This window comes from Onychostoma macrolepis, chromosome 05 (assembly GCF_012432095.1).
Source record: "Onychostoma macrolepis isolate SWU-2019 chromosome 05, ASM1243209v1, whole genome shotgun sequence".
Taxonomy (NCBI): Eukaryota; Metazoa; Chordata; class Actinopteri; order Cypriniformes; family Cyprinidae; genus Onychostoma; species Onychostoma macrolepis.
Window position 1 is genome coordinate 17361653 of NC_081159.1, and position 15517 is coordinate 17377169.

At 36.4% G+C, this 15517-nt stretch overlaps 1 protein-coding gene across 2 annotated transcripts in view; it reads right to left on the minus strand.

The window, feature by feature from the left end:
* lamc3 (laminin, gamma 3) overlaps positions 1–15517 on the minus strand; it is a 77754-nt gene that overhangs the window by 20801 nt on the left and 41436 nt on the right. For both annotated transcript variants that reach the window (XM_058777705.1, XM_058777706.1), the window contains 3 exons: positions 9204–9402; positions 5742–5845; positions 2697–2924 (listed from right to left, as the gene is read on the minus strand). In XM_058777705.1, the coding sequence (XP_058633688.1) occupies positions 2697–2924; positions 5742–5845; positions 9204–9402 (531 nt within the window). The remainder of the gene's footprint in view (positions 1–2696; positions 2925–5741; positions 5846–9203; positions 9403–15517) is intronic.

Sequence of the window (15517 nt, forward strand, 5' to 3'; positions counted from 1 at the left end):
ACAGGAAAGACATAATTATAATATAATTATAAACAAAAGATTTCTATTTCAAATAAATGCACACACACACACGCTGAAAACTGAAAATTGCTGAAAATTCAGCTTGGCCATCCCAGGAAAGAATTGCATTTAAAATATATTGAAAATGCAAAGTCCCTCTACCAAATTATAAAAATTTATTTATAAAAATTCACATAGAGTGTAACGTTTCGAGCACAGGCTCTTCATCAGACAAATGAGCAACACTGATATGCCTCCATTTATACATGTGAACAAAAGGTCACATGACCTAACACAATATAACCAATATAATAATGATAATAATGAATAAACCAAAATAACCGCAGTCAAAAAGAAACAACAACAACAACAACAAAGAACTATGCAAAATAACAAAATACAATTCTCAATACACAATACAACAACATTAATTAATACCTGCCTACATACATAAATTCAACCAATACCATCAAAACCTTTATTGGAGCTGTATAAAAAGCCACATAATTGGATAGGCATTCCATATTTAAAGAAATGGACGAATATCAAAATCCTCATTTAAACCTCTCGGGGGCAAAGTATCTAATTTAAAAATCCAAAAGGCCTCATGTTGTAAAAGTAATTTATTAATGTCACCACCGCGCCGTGGACACTTAACTACCTCTATTCCTATGTACTGAAGAGTGGAAACGGAATGTCTCGAGTTTACAAAATGCTGAGCTACTGGACTTTTCGGATCGCAATGTCTAATTGCACACCGATGTTCAGAAATAAGATTTTTCAAAGGTCTACTAGTCTTACCTACATAACATAAACCACAAGGGCAACGCAACAAATAAATAACATTAGCCGTCTTGCACGAAATCGTACCCCGAATCTTAAATATTTTCGTCGTATGAGGATGTGTGAAAGTCAATGTCTTATAATCGGGTTAATTGTTATATTCAATATTCGCCTGTTTCGAAGGACATTCATCATGTTTTATTGAAACATTGGCACATCGTAGAGAGTGATCCCGGTCTCAAGAAGTGTTTTGATGAACCACCTCGTTTAGTGTATAAGAAAACACCCAGTCTTCGTAATATTTTGGTCAGATCTGATTTGAAACCTGCTCCTCATTTCTTGAATAAAATACCATATGGGAATTACAGATGTGGTAACTGTCAACAGTGTAATTTCACATATAAGACATTGACTTTCACACATCCTCATACGACGAAAATATTTAAGATTCGGGGTACGATTTCGTGCAAGACGGCTAATGTTATTTATTTGTTGCGTTGCCCTTGTGGTTTATGTTATGTTGGTAAGACTAGTAGACCTTTGAAAAATCGTATTTCTGAACATCGGTGTGCAATTAGACATTGCGATCCGAAAAGTCCAGTAGCTCAGCATTTTGTAAACTCGAGACATTCCGTTTCCACTCTTCAGTACATAGGAATAGAGGTAGTTAAGTGTCCACGGCGCGGTGGTGACATTAATAAATTACTTTTACAACGTGAGGCCTTTTGGATTTTTACATTAGATACTTTGTCCCCAAGAGGTTTAAATGAGGATTTTGATATTCGTCCATTTCTTTAAATATGGAATGCCTATCCAATTATGTGGCTTTTTATACAGCTCCAATAAAGGTTTTGATGGTATTGGTTGAATTTATGTATGTAGGCAGGTATTAATTAATGTTGTTGTATTGTGTATTGAGAATTGTATTTTGTTATTTTGCATAGTTCTTTGTTGTTGTTGTTGTTTTTTCTTTTTGACTGCGGTTATTTTGGTTTATTCATTATTATCATTATTATATTGGTTATATTGTGTTAGGTCATGTGACCTTTTGTTCACATGTATAAATGGAGGCATATCAGTGTTGCTCATTTGTCTGATGAAGAGCCTGTGTGCTCGAAACGTTACACTCTATGTGAATTTTTTATAAATAAATTTTTCTTTGATACTTTTGGAGCTTAGGTGTTGCCGACTTTGCATTTTCAATATGCTTCTACTTGTTTTTTAGTCGAGCATCCATTTGAGATAGATGTGCGTGCTGTTGTTTGCTTTTTTTGTTATTTAAAAATATATTAAAATATGCTATGACTGCAAAGCCACATTTTCAGCAGCCATTACTCCATTCTACTAAGAAAACAATGTGCTATATAATCCTTAAGAAATCCTTCTAATGTGCTGATTTATGAGAGATAAAGGATTATCTGTACACAAGAACAAAAGAACAAAGCAAACAGGATCTAACCAGCACGGGGGAGAGAAGTGGACAGCCCAGATTCACAACAAAATGATGAGAATGTACGAGTCTGCAGTTTGAGAAAGAGACCCCTCACTGATGCTTAGCTGGAAGCTTCATTGAACAGCACACGCTAAACACCAGCTTTATTTGCAGTAGTCAAGAGAAGATGCTGAGATGCTGCTGGCCTTTCGAAAGAGCCCAAAGAAAAAGCCACATCTGACACTTGCATGATTAATGATTACAAATGCATGAATGTATCAAATCTTTAGTGAATAAGTATCATTTTCTCTCAAACAACAACAATGTATTAGCGTTTCCCAAATTTTGAAGATTAGTGTATCTATACAGACAAAATAAACATTACTATGGTGAGGAAACAGTATATGTCATATCACCGAATGACACCCTGCATTAAAAAGTTGAGACTGCATGCAACCAAACAAACAAACACACTCCCAACCTGTTTCAGGATGGCAGGTCCCATGTTGATTGCAGTTGCAAGGTACACAAGGGGAGAAGGGTCCACCATTAGGGGTTTCCCTGGTGAATCCAGGAGCACAGTGTTCACAGAACTGCCCAGTGAATCCTATGGGACAAGTACACTCCTCCACCCATGAAGCATGTGGAACCATATTGTAGTTTGTCCGGACTGCAGATTCAAAGCTTACCCTGGAGAGCTGGGAGGTGTCTGTAAACAAGACAAAAGATACATCACTTATAATAATTGTACAACCTACTAATAAATAAATAAATACACTACAGTTTAAAAGTTTGAGACGAGTATCATTTTTAAAAAAGAAATTAATTAAGCAAAAACGCATTAAATCGATAAAAGTGACAGTAAAGATATATACAATGTTACAAAAAATCTCAAATAAAAGGTTTTCTTTTAAACTTTCTAATCATTAAAGAATCCTTTAAAAAGCATCATGATTTCCACAGAAATATTAAGCACAACTGTTTTCAACATTGATAATAATAATATTTATCAACAATTGTTTATGAACAATTTGAATTAGAATCTTTATTTCTGAAGGAACATGTGACACTGAAGACTGGAATAATGATGCTAAAAATTCAGCTTCACCATCACAGGAAAAAATTACATTTGAACATATATTACAATAGAAAACAGTTATTTGAAACTAATATTTCACAATTTATCACAAGTTTTGTGATATTGTAGAGTTGTTGTTTTTTTAAATGTACAAAAAAAAAAAAAAAAAGCTGTTGAACAGTAGTGCAGACAAACCAACCAACTAACCAACAAATAAATAAATAATCAATCCCTGGGGTGCAAATAAATTGCATAACAGTAAATATATGTAAGATGCTATGTGACAGAAAAACAAGTTTTTAAAAAAAAAGAAAAGTCAAGTGCCCATTCAAACATTTTTTTGTTTGTTTTTTTTTAAGGGAAAAAAGGATTCAGCAGTTCTGATGGATTTGGAAAGCGCATTCCACCATGAATCTACACTGAATGTGAAATCACTGTGTCCCATCCACTTGTAATTGCCCTCACGATGTAGCTTAGCTAGCCTGCCTGCTAAAGCTCCCCTCTGCCTCTCTCTCACCTTTGCTTACACACAGACAAGACATCAGGACCACTGGGTGCAAGCAGATAGAATCTTTGATCACCATATGAATAAATGAACAAGGAATGAATTAATCAATAAGGGCTGAGTGGGGAGAGGTGGAACATGGTGAAGGTGAGTGGGTCTTTGTTTCTCTCAGGGATCCATACTGCCTCATAAATAGTGATAGATAGTGAATTTCTCTCTCACCTCGACTCTCTCTCTTCCTCCAGGGTCTCTGTGTCCTATCGTCTCAACTTTCATATCAGGACATGGCCAGGAAAACTAATGTTTGCATGTGCTTTTGAGAGATACCGGAATCTGCGTGTGCGTGGCCATATACAGACAAACTGATTATCACGTGCACACTGCACATTGTAGCAGAAGGGGAGAGTGGTTCAAACACATGCGCAGCGATTTCCAAGAATCAATGAGAGGACCTGTCAGTGCAGGACGTGGTAGAAAAATAATTATGCTCTTTGGTAAGATGCAATTTACTTCCTTTGATGAAGAAAATAGACAAGAGAGAGACAAAGTGTGTGTGTGTGTGTGTGTGTGTGTGTGTGTGTGTGTGTGTGTGTGTGTGTGTGAGAGAGAGAAGACATATTCAGTAATGCTCCATGTAATGCTGCATGTGTAAGTGCAGCTTGGCAGGGATGTACAGAGTTTAGAGATGTAAGATGTACACAAATGCTAATTTAAAAAGTCACTATGAACAGAAAAAGCTTCAGGTGCTATATGCTGACCGACGTACATGAAGTCACATACAATGCTCCACATGGAATTTTCATGAAAGGCATGCTCCACATGGAATTTTTTTTTTTAAGATATTTGTTTTACATGCTCATTTGTAGTTACTTTAAGGTATTTTTTAAATATTTTTATTACCTTATATGTCCAAAACTGTAATTGTTCACAAAAAAATTTACATTTTACAAAAATCAAGATTAAATATATTTGGTCAAAATGAAGTGCTATGCAGGCTATTTAAGCAAATATTGGCTGATTAGATGGCAATGCTGACCTCTCTCTCGTCACTGTTCCCACATATCAGACCTCAAATACATAAAATATTACCCTTTTTAGACATAGTTTAGTAAAGAGTAAAGAAAGTCTTACTTTTTCAATATAAATAAGACCAGTCTACCTTTTCATAACTGAATATAAAAAGTTATGACCAGTCTGCAACCGGCCCCAGTTCTTTATGTACCCTTGTAAGATCACAAGTACCCTTTTGGCACATCTCTTAACCCTGTAAAACTAAATATAAACAGAAATGAATATAACACATGCAAACTCAAATTATGCTACACTGAAACACGGTCATTGCACAGGAGTAATGTTCAATAAACCTAATTGTCATTCTTTTTCCAGAATTAAAGGCAAAATCATCATTACATTATTTTTTTTATTTTTTTTGAAAGTGAAAAAAATAATCTGTTAAATGAAATACAACATGGTGATTTACGTTTAAAGAAATAAAACATTGAATTCATGCTAGAATGGAAACATTCATACCTATAATCCACCAAGCTGTATTGCATTCCAGTGTGTGACATTTTCCAACTGGCAAGTACAGTGGTACATCACTGCATATATCTCAATGAGCACAGAATTCATGCCACAGTGAAAGACAATCACCAAACACAATCACAGGCCAGGGACGTACTGGGGGGCATGAACAAAGTTCCAGGCTCCACTAGACTACTAATCGATGGCTGATTACAGTCATACTGCCAAGTTAGAAATGCACGTTCCCTTGCCATTTTAAATCAATTTCTTTAAGTCTTTAATGACTGCATTTCTGTCTCATTTCAGTGCATATCTTTTCCTTACACAATTGTGCAAAACACACATATACAAACATATAAACAACACACACACACATATATATATATATACAGTATATATATATATGAACAATGACTTACAGTTCTGGCCTCCTGCATTGCTGATACGTAGTGCGGTTAGATTGTACAGCATTCGGAGAAACTCAAATGGGGCAATAGATGGATTTACACTCTTCTCTGTTAACCTGGAGACCAGAAAGCAGAGAGATAATAGTTAGAAACATGTGACTGTGTATGCTAAAATGACTACGGCAGTGTTTTTCAAGAGAAAACAACGCTCCTCAGACTTTATTTACATATTTACGTAAAACTGAGGCTCTTCATTAAGGCACACTAGGTCTAGTCAATTTAAGCCAACGGAATAAGGAAAGTCTCTCGGTATGAGTGAGTCACAAAATATATGAACCTTTCTTGTCATTCTGGTGGGAAAGTGCTTGTCAAAACAACAAATGCAAATGTACATGCTTGTATGAACAGACGAGCTTCAGGTTAGTAGAAAACACTGCCAAGTAAAATGGCCATATTCTAACAGATGTACATGTCGCACACACACAGATGTCATGACTGAAATATCAATTCTTTTCTGATGTTTATTACTGCTTTTCACACATTTCTAATTATATAATAAAAAATACTTGATAAGCCATGAGGTCTTAGTGGGCAAATGTTTCAGTCTGCCATGGAAACTGAAATACCTTCGTTAGAAAACACAAAAGCAATTCACACAATTTTTTCTTCCTATAATATCTGCTTCCACCTGGTACTAAGATGCTTTTTTTTTTTAAGTTGTGAGTGCTAAACATGTGAAAATGGTGTAGTAATTGGTGTAATAAAGAGCTTTTAGCAGCACTGCAAGAATAAATTATAACTAACAACTACAATATATTTTTAAACAGAAAGCCCAACACTGTGATAAATCTGGCATCTTTTCACCAATCACAAGGTCATACATTTAAGCTAAAATGCAATGAACATCCTCATTAGCAACATCAACAACAGTATTCTTATTGAATTTCAACATAATGTGAACCTACCAGCCTGCAAATGTCCTTAAAGAGCATTATGTTTGTTTTATATTTTGTGGTTTACCACCTGATCTTAAGAGTTTTTGGCAAGTTGTCCTCTTCTCTGATTTGTGTGAAATGCTACAATGCCTTTTGATTCATAATTACATTTACTTGTATTACTTTATTACAAATAAGTAATACAACAAAGTGATTCAACCGAAAGAGGCAGTGACATAAGAAATATGTCAATACAAAATGATAGGAGTGTTCAGAGGAGTGGACTAGAATAAAGATGAAAGTAAGAAATAGTATAGAGAAGAATTGCATTAGAAAAGTTTAATTGTTCTTTTTATACTGTTTTGTTTTGCACAAAAAGATTTGCAAAAGGATTAAGATATATGTTTTATATGACAAAATTGGTGAAGGAAAGTACCTGCATCCAGTCTATAAAAACTAGGATAAAGGATTCCGTGAAAATATAAAATCACAACACATACTTACGTGGGAAGATTGTTTGGCTTAGTTATTCACACACAAAGTGATCAGATCATTGTTAAAAGTACACAATGAGGCATAATTTAATTACCCTTTCCAAACCTACTTAAAATCTTGGCTAAATTTGCTATAGTATGCTACTCTTACTATCTGCAATGTCTTTATAAAGAGTACAGATGATCTGATTAAGCAATTTCTGTCCATTTACATAAGCACGTGAAATTTAAGATGAATACATATTAGAAATAATCCTGCCAGAACACCAAGTAGTTTAAGTTTGAACTGTTCAAGCCAAATCTGATCTTTGAATGCCTTTTAAACAGAGGTGGGTAGAGTACCCAAAAACTGTACTCAAGTAAAAGTAAAAGTACTTGAAGAAATATTTACTCAAGTAAAAGTAATAGTCTGAATAGTTGAGTAAGAGTAAAAAAGTATCGGATAAAAAAACTACTCAAGTAGTTAGTTACTAGTTACTTTGGATCATATACTGAATATAGTCTATTTTTATTTAGATATATAGATATTTAGATACATTTTTATACACACACACACACACACACTGCCGTTCAAAATACCTTTAATTTTTTTTATGTAATTTATTTCAGTGATGCAAATCAGAATTTTTATCAGCCTGATTTATTATCAATGCTGTTCTTTTTTAGCTTTCTAATCATAAAAGAGTCCTGAACAAACTGTCACAGGTTCCAAAAAATATTAAGCAGCAAAACTGTTCCCTGTTGAAAAAAACAGCATATGCTGGTTAGGTATGTTTTGAAGCATGGGATGCTGGTTTGAACTGATTTAAGCTGGTCCAACCAGCTCAAGACCAGCACATGACCAGCACAAACCAGCATCCCAGCTTCAAAACATACCTAACCAGCATATGCTGTTTTTTTGTTTTTGTTTTTTTTCAACAACACTGGTAATAAAACAATATATTTGAATGATTTCTGAAGGATCATATTACACCGAAAACTGGAGTAACAGCTGATACAAATTCTGATTTGCATCACTGAGTTAAATTAAATTATATTTTAAAGTTTAATTATGTATTATAAATGTATATAACCTCTGACACGGAGAAGAGTAAAATCTCCTCACATGACCGCTACAGAACATCTGAACATAACGAAACAAATGCACATTGACGGATCTTCTTCCGTCTGTTCCGCAAAATGTAAACAAATGTAGCCTTTATTTCTGCAAGCGTAAATATTGTGAAAATTTCCATATTAATTGTGTCTAGGCAAGGCATTCCTCCTGGAACTAACGCGGGTTTGGCGGGTGTTTATTTCATACTCCGTCACAGCTTATTTAATGAATCAAATATACATTGTATTTAATGTGTAAGGTACATGTACAACAAACTGGTAATGTCATAGTGGTATCGTGTATTGTAATCGAATCTATACCTGTGGAACCGACAGCACACGCGGTGTTCATCTAATAAAGATCTTCATAGCTAGTAAACCATAGCCTTTGCAGATTTGCTTTCAACTGACTGTTGATCCAGAGCCACGTCTTCAGCGCTCTTGATGTTACAACTCTGAGTGAGAACCGCTTCAGACGACTCAGCGCGTGCTGCAGGGAACTGAACGAATCATTCAAACTGATTCGCGAACCGATTCATTGGTCTGCCAACTGGTTTGATCAAGCCTTCGAATAGAATTGACTCAAAAGAATGAATCATTCGCGAACGGGCAACGCTCATTGCCCAGAAAAAAAAGTAGATGGCGCGCTTGGAATAAAATGAAGGATTTTTAACTTGTATGCATTAAGATAAAGTAACGAGAGGAGCGTCACCCACAGTAACGAAGTAAAAGTACCGTTTTTTCACTAAAAATGTACTTGAGTAAGAATAAAAGTACTACCCATTTTTAAATATACTCTAAAAGTATTAGTTACCCAAAATAAATTACTCAAGTAAATGTAACGAAGTAAATGTAACTCGTTACTACCCACCTCTGCTTTTAAACCATGTGCCATATTTCAGCACACATGTTAGCAGATAGTAGGGAATAACACACTCACTCACACACACCTGAGGTTGAAAGTGTTGATGGGCATCTTCTCCAATGAGGAATAAATCTCCTGTTGAGAGTACAAATCAGCAGTAGCTGATATTCCGGAGCCCTCCAGCATCACGGTCACACTTCTGGGCAAGAGTTCCTCCAGCTCAGCCGTAAATGACACGCCAAGTGTGCGTCCGTAACTTAGCAACCTGTTCCCCAGATATTTATCTGCAATATAAAGATAAAACATTTAACACGTACTGTGCATATTCCAATTTGTATGACCATGGTGTGATTAAGCAAACATGAGTGTAACATCTATCTGATAGCAACAGCTGGGCTGTGAATTGAGTTAAGTGGTTTGCTCAAGGGCAGCGCAGAATTTTCTGGAACACAAACTCACAACCTGCAGATTACCAGCACATTACACCAGCCACTGAGCCGCAACGACCCGATTACCAAAGATAAACACAGGCACAATAAAGAGTGTGTGACTGTGAAAGATAACAACTGTAAAAATATAATAGGAGGCCAAAATGTTCAGTTCACAGAAAGAAAGTGGATTTTTCTGCTTTGGATAAAAAAGACAGTTGTATCTCTCTGATCTTATTGTGTTTGTACATCTCTATATGCAAGAGAGTGTAAGAGGATGAACATAATTGCCACTCATATCTTCCAGCCTCATTAAAGAGCTTTAACAAGACTTCAAAGAACCCCATGCTGAGCTTCCACCAAAATTCACATGCACGGACACACACACACACATTCATACATATATACTGTGTGCATATAATATATATATTTTGAAGCTCATAAAGTCATCTCCACTGAATAAGTCTGTAATATAGAAAAGTGGATGAGTGGATGTTAAGTACCTGGCACATTTTAAATAGCATCAGCAGTCAAGCTTGCCATTAGCTCTACTACATTCCTTTTGTAGCAGTAGTATTTAAAATACCAGTAGAGAATACAGAAGCATGTGGTACTGAATCTCATTTCTAAATTCAATATCACTGGGCTGGTGTTCTTGTACTATATTTATGTATATATACTGTGCAGTGGATTTATCCATTTTCTGAGGTTACTGTGCAAACATAGTGGCTTTATGCAGAAAAATGCAAATGCTTTTTTTAATGCATTCCAAATTAATTTGCATGATGCAAAAAATTGTTTTTGAGCACTGCAAAATTTAGGCCATCCTATTCTATTATCTATGAACAAGTAGCTATGAAATATGATATTTAAAAACAATTGCATTGAAATGTAAGTTTCTGTTAGGTTATGTTACTCATGTATAGATTATTGCCTCCAGGAGCTTCAAGCTGAGATGCCTGCAATGCAACAAGGCACTGCAAATATAAAAGTGATATAGCAAACAGCGAGCCAGCACTTGAAAAAACTGTTAAAATAAATGATCAATTAAAAAAAAAAAGGTTCACAGCAATGAAATAAAAATTATTCCAACATGTAATAATTAATATAGAATATTTAAATAATATATAATAAAAGTATCAGCTAATATAAAACTGCAATTATCTTAAATATTAAGTCAAAATTATGATCGAGGCAAAATTCCCAACAATTAAAACATACCATAACAATCTTGTTTTATCTTACTTGAATTCTTTGTAAGTTCTCATACAGCACACCCTTTTAAATAATGCTTACACCCATCCCAAGGTGGTTGTGTGTGTGTGTGAGTTTAATTATTTGTTTTTAATGGGGTGCCTCCAAGCAGCTGGTGCCCAAGGGTCTCGCAGGACCATAATTCCTCCTTGGGGCCACTGTATCTGTAGGCGGTTAGTCTTTACTCCTCACAGAAGTTAATGCTTGCTTCAGTCGAAGAACATTTTCCAGAGATGAGTTACACATCTGAGGACATAAAGTGATAGTAATACCTGTGAAAAATGTGATAGAATAGGATGGAGAGGGTGAGCTAAGGGAAAGACAGACTGTAAAATTTTTGCCCAGACAACAGAATAGCCAGTGGTTACAGTAAAATTGTTTTATTGTATTGGGACTTTGAGAGAAACGCTTACACCTGCTGGTGGTGATTAGATGCTTTGCTTAGGGATAGAGGTTCAGTAATGTCAACCCTTTCTTTTACTCTCAATACTTTTGGCCATTCACACATCTTGCCTTTACAAGGCAAAAGAAGTGCAAAAACATAAAATAAATAAATAAAATAAATTGCATTCTGTGGCCCCTTAAACTTTATTTACCCATTTAGAATCTGTAATTTAATGTGAGAAGTAACAGAAAATATTAGTTCCAACGTTTCAAAAAATACACACATTCAAAACATTTACTTGTCTAATTGTGATGCTGTAATGTAATGTGGCGAGGTGATTCATAATTATTTGCATACTGTCAAAAGTCAACACACAAATTATACCAAAATGATGTCCTTCCTGTTATCTAAAGCATTAGCCGCTCTGTGGGATCAAATCTCTCATTGGACCATTATGTGGCACCCCTAGGAGTTTCTTGTTCCCATCATCTCTTCACCCTCGAACTGAACCCTGAAATACATGCACGGCACCACATGCTTCACCTGAAACAAAGAGCTGTTCAACGTTCTAAGCACTGACAACCTGAAAGCTTGTTAGATACTTAGCAGGAGTGTGTTTTCTTCTCCACCCCCCTGCCGTTCCACATGCAGAGACAAGTATGAATCAACTTCAACAAAAGGAGGCTAAAATGTTCTGTACCTGTTGGATTCCTGTTGTTTTCAGGTCTGATAGAACGCAATGAGAGCTTGTTCACAAACTCCAGCACCCGTAGAGATGCTGAGGCAAATTTTAACTTGGAAAAAAAAATATCTACAGTGTGCCCCCCCAACACCCGAAACTGATTCTCTGGAGACACTCAACAATCTGAGTCTGGTGAAACAACTGAAGCTAGAAATGAGAAAATATAATATAAAAGTAATGTTAGCAGTTCAAAAGAACACAGCATCCCTCATAGCTTTCAGCGCTACCTGTTTAACTCCCATCTCTTCAAGATCAGATTCGATTAAATGGAGGTGTTAACCCTTTCTCAGACAAACAAATTAATCGTCACCACGACGACAAAGCCTGGTGACATTTAGCGAGCCGCCATCAAACTTAACAATCAATCCGGGCTTTAACTTTTCCCTGCCTCAATTAAACCCACTGAGCCTCAATTAAATTTCCCCAGCTTCACACAAACAATCCCTCTGAGGGGATGGATTGAGCATCTGGGTCGTTTTTATAGGGAGAGGCCTGCTGAAATGCATTTTCTACATCTTTCTGGGGTTTTTAGGTTTGTACTTTAAAGGGCAGAATGTGAAGAAATAATCTCTAAAGGAACGGAAATTAAACAATTTATTTTTAACATTCAATGTTTAAACAGTTGCAATAAAACTCAGACTGGGTAGACTACATAGTCAATGTGATGCAAATGAAAGCAATGCTGTGAGTTCAGTCCATTCAACACTATGCAGATGAATAGTTCACCCCAAATCACCCTCATTTGGTTCCAAAATGAATGTATGACTTTTTACTTCTTTGGAACACTAAAGAAGATATTGGCAAACAGTTTTGACTTCCATTGTCATGTTAAAGCAGCAACAACAATACTGAAGCATTTTTCAAAATATCTTCTTTTATGTTCCAAAGAAGAAAGAAAGTCATACAGTTTTCAAATGGCATGATTTTCATTTTTTTGAGCGAACTATCCTTTACATCTACCTGGTCTCATGGCATAAAAGTAGCCTACCTGGGGTCACGTTTTTTTTGCGAGACGTGAAATAGGCCTACATACCAATAAGTACATATCACTGCAGTTTCCAAAAGAAATGAAAACTAGAGGCAGTTAAACTCCGACGCCTTTTATTCCTTGTCACACAAATTTACAGAGTTTTGATTAATAAAGCGTAATTTTCGCACAATTACTTGAAGAATATCATGTTATGACAAAACAAAATGAATATGTTGGGAGATTTGAAAACTGATGCTTTTGAACGTTAGCATCACACATATCCAGCTTCATATTTATGGGTTTTCATAGACGGTAGGTTTGTTCGGTAGCTCACGGAGTACAGAGATGTATTTGAGAGGTGAGGAGCTCCGGTTCAAATCCCATGTAACTACGGTTTGACAAAACAGTTCAAATCTGCATATAAGGAAGTTCAAATAGCATGGTTGCATCAACAAATGCGTTTTTATATCAGTTTTGCTTTTGTCAACACTATCGGGTAGGTTTTGGGTTGGGTTTGGTGTAGGGCATATTTCCAACACGATAGAGCATTCATTTTTAGCGACGGTCCCCGGATATTTGTATTCTGAACTGCCGCAATACGTACCTGAAGCAACATAATAAAAACACAGCAATACGTAGCTATATCAACATAATAAAAACGTGCCAGGGTTTACGTATTGAACCCGTGTTTTAGCGCCACTCAGTGGACATTTCTCTATGAAACGAGGGCGAAACTTGCTAAAAAGTGCCCCCAGGTATGTTTATGACATGAGACCAGGTTGGTTTAAATTCATGTCTAATTGTCACAACCTTCATAATTTCATATGAATATAATTATGCTACAAAATAAACATTTTATTTTTAATGCAGAATTTTAATTATAATTAAATATATATGATTTAATATATATTTATGTGTACTGTACATAATTACACAAATACAAAAAATGCAACACAAAAGTTACAAATATATTAAAATATTATGCAACTGTACTTCTCTCTCTTACAGCCTCATTTTTGTTTGGATCACAACATATGAAGTCTATACTGATTAAGGGATGGTGATTAAGAGGAAAAATAAACTGCTAAAAGGGTTTCTGTATTTCCTAAAGCTTTATTAAAGGGATAGTTCCCCCAAAATGAAATAACTCTCATGTTGTTTTTTGTCCATAAAATGGAAATCAATGGTCACCAAACTGTTTAGTTACCAACATTCTTCAAAATATCTTCATGTTCTGCAGAAGAAAGTAGGTAAGATTTGAAACAACATAGGGTGAATACATGATGACAGAATTGTAATTTTCAGGAGAGTTGTCCCTTTAAGTTACACAGTGAAGATCCTCCAGCTGTTACACAGAAGAGAGGCAGATCATTTAGTGATGGTGCCGGTGGACAGGCTTATAAATCAGGCATTTATTCAGTATTTACCTCATTGCAACCACAGTGAGGTGTGCTCGCACTTTTTCCCGGTGTCATCCCACGCCACCCACTGTACTAAAAAACACAGCGGCAGCATCAATGCGGCATATATCAGACCTTTTAACAGAGGAGTCTGGCCTTATTGCTGCAGTTCTATTGATATTTCTGCATTTTACAATCAGTACAATCTTACATACGGGAGGAGAAGTTGGGTTGGATATCATGATTAAACCCTGGCTTTAAACATCAATCTCAGTGATTAAAGGATTGAGCCTAATTTGTGCCACTTGTCTCAGTTGATCACATTTTATACGTTTCACCAGCGAGTTCTGATTGCCGGAGAGATTTATGCCAGGCATATGGTTGGCTGTCAGGGTGCACGGGCCAAGTTGTTCATGGACACAATGTGGTACCTGGACGCATCTCTCTGAGGACGTGAGACGTTTAGATCTCCTTCCAACACCCATCCCTCTCTAACTCTAATCTCACAGCGACCTCCGTTTCTCTCCATCTGTGTTTGTGACTCCGAGACAGCTTGTGACCAGCTTTTGGGAGGTGTGTATGTGTGTTTATGTGAGCATGTGTGTGTGTGTGTGTGTGACATGTTGTTTTCTCCTCAAAGCTATGATAAATGTTCCACTCTGTCCTCTCACCATGGAGCAGATGTACCTCTGGGGAGATCACACACACACACACACACACACACACACACACAGTCTGGCTCAGTCAGCCAGCTAAACTCTTGGCTTGGCTGCTTGGCTATGGTATCTTGTCTCACCCCTCTGTTGACATGGCAGCCTCAGCGGTGTCAAAAGCCCAAAGCTGTGCCCAGTTAGATGAGCTATTCAAGTGAAGAAACATTTGCACACAAACACACACTCATCCTTCCAATACTCAAGACAGACTTAATCAGGAAAACGTGCCTCCTTCACATCGAAATTTCATCTCCACTGAGACCGGTGCTGTGTAAAAAGCATTAAAGATCCAAATAAAGAGTACACCGCAGATCAGAGAGTGACGTTCATGAAAAGGATGATCTAAAAAGTCCTCGGGTGTTGTTCCAGTTGTCAGGGTGGCTGTACTCTAAAGGAAATGCACGTGAATGACGAGATGCGAGTAAGCAGGAAAACAGAGAGAGGGAAGGAGAGCAAATGAGATCGTTAAACGCATCGGGGGAGCAATAGATCTCGGCGCATTTTAGT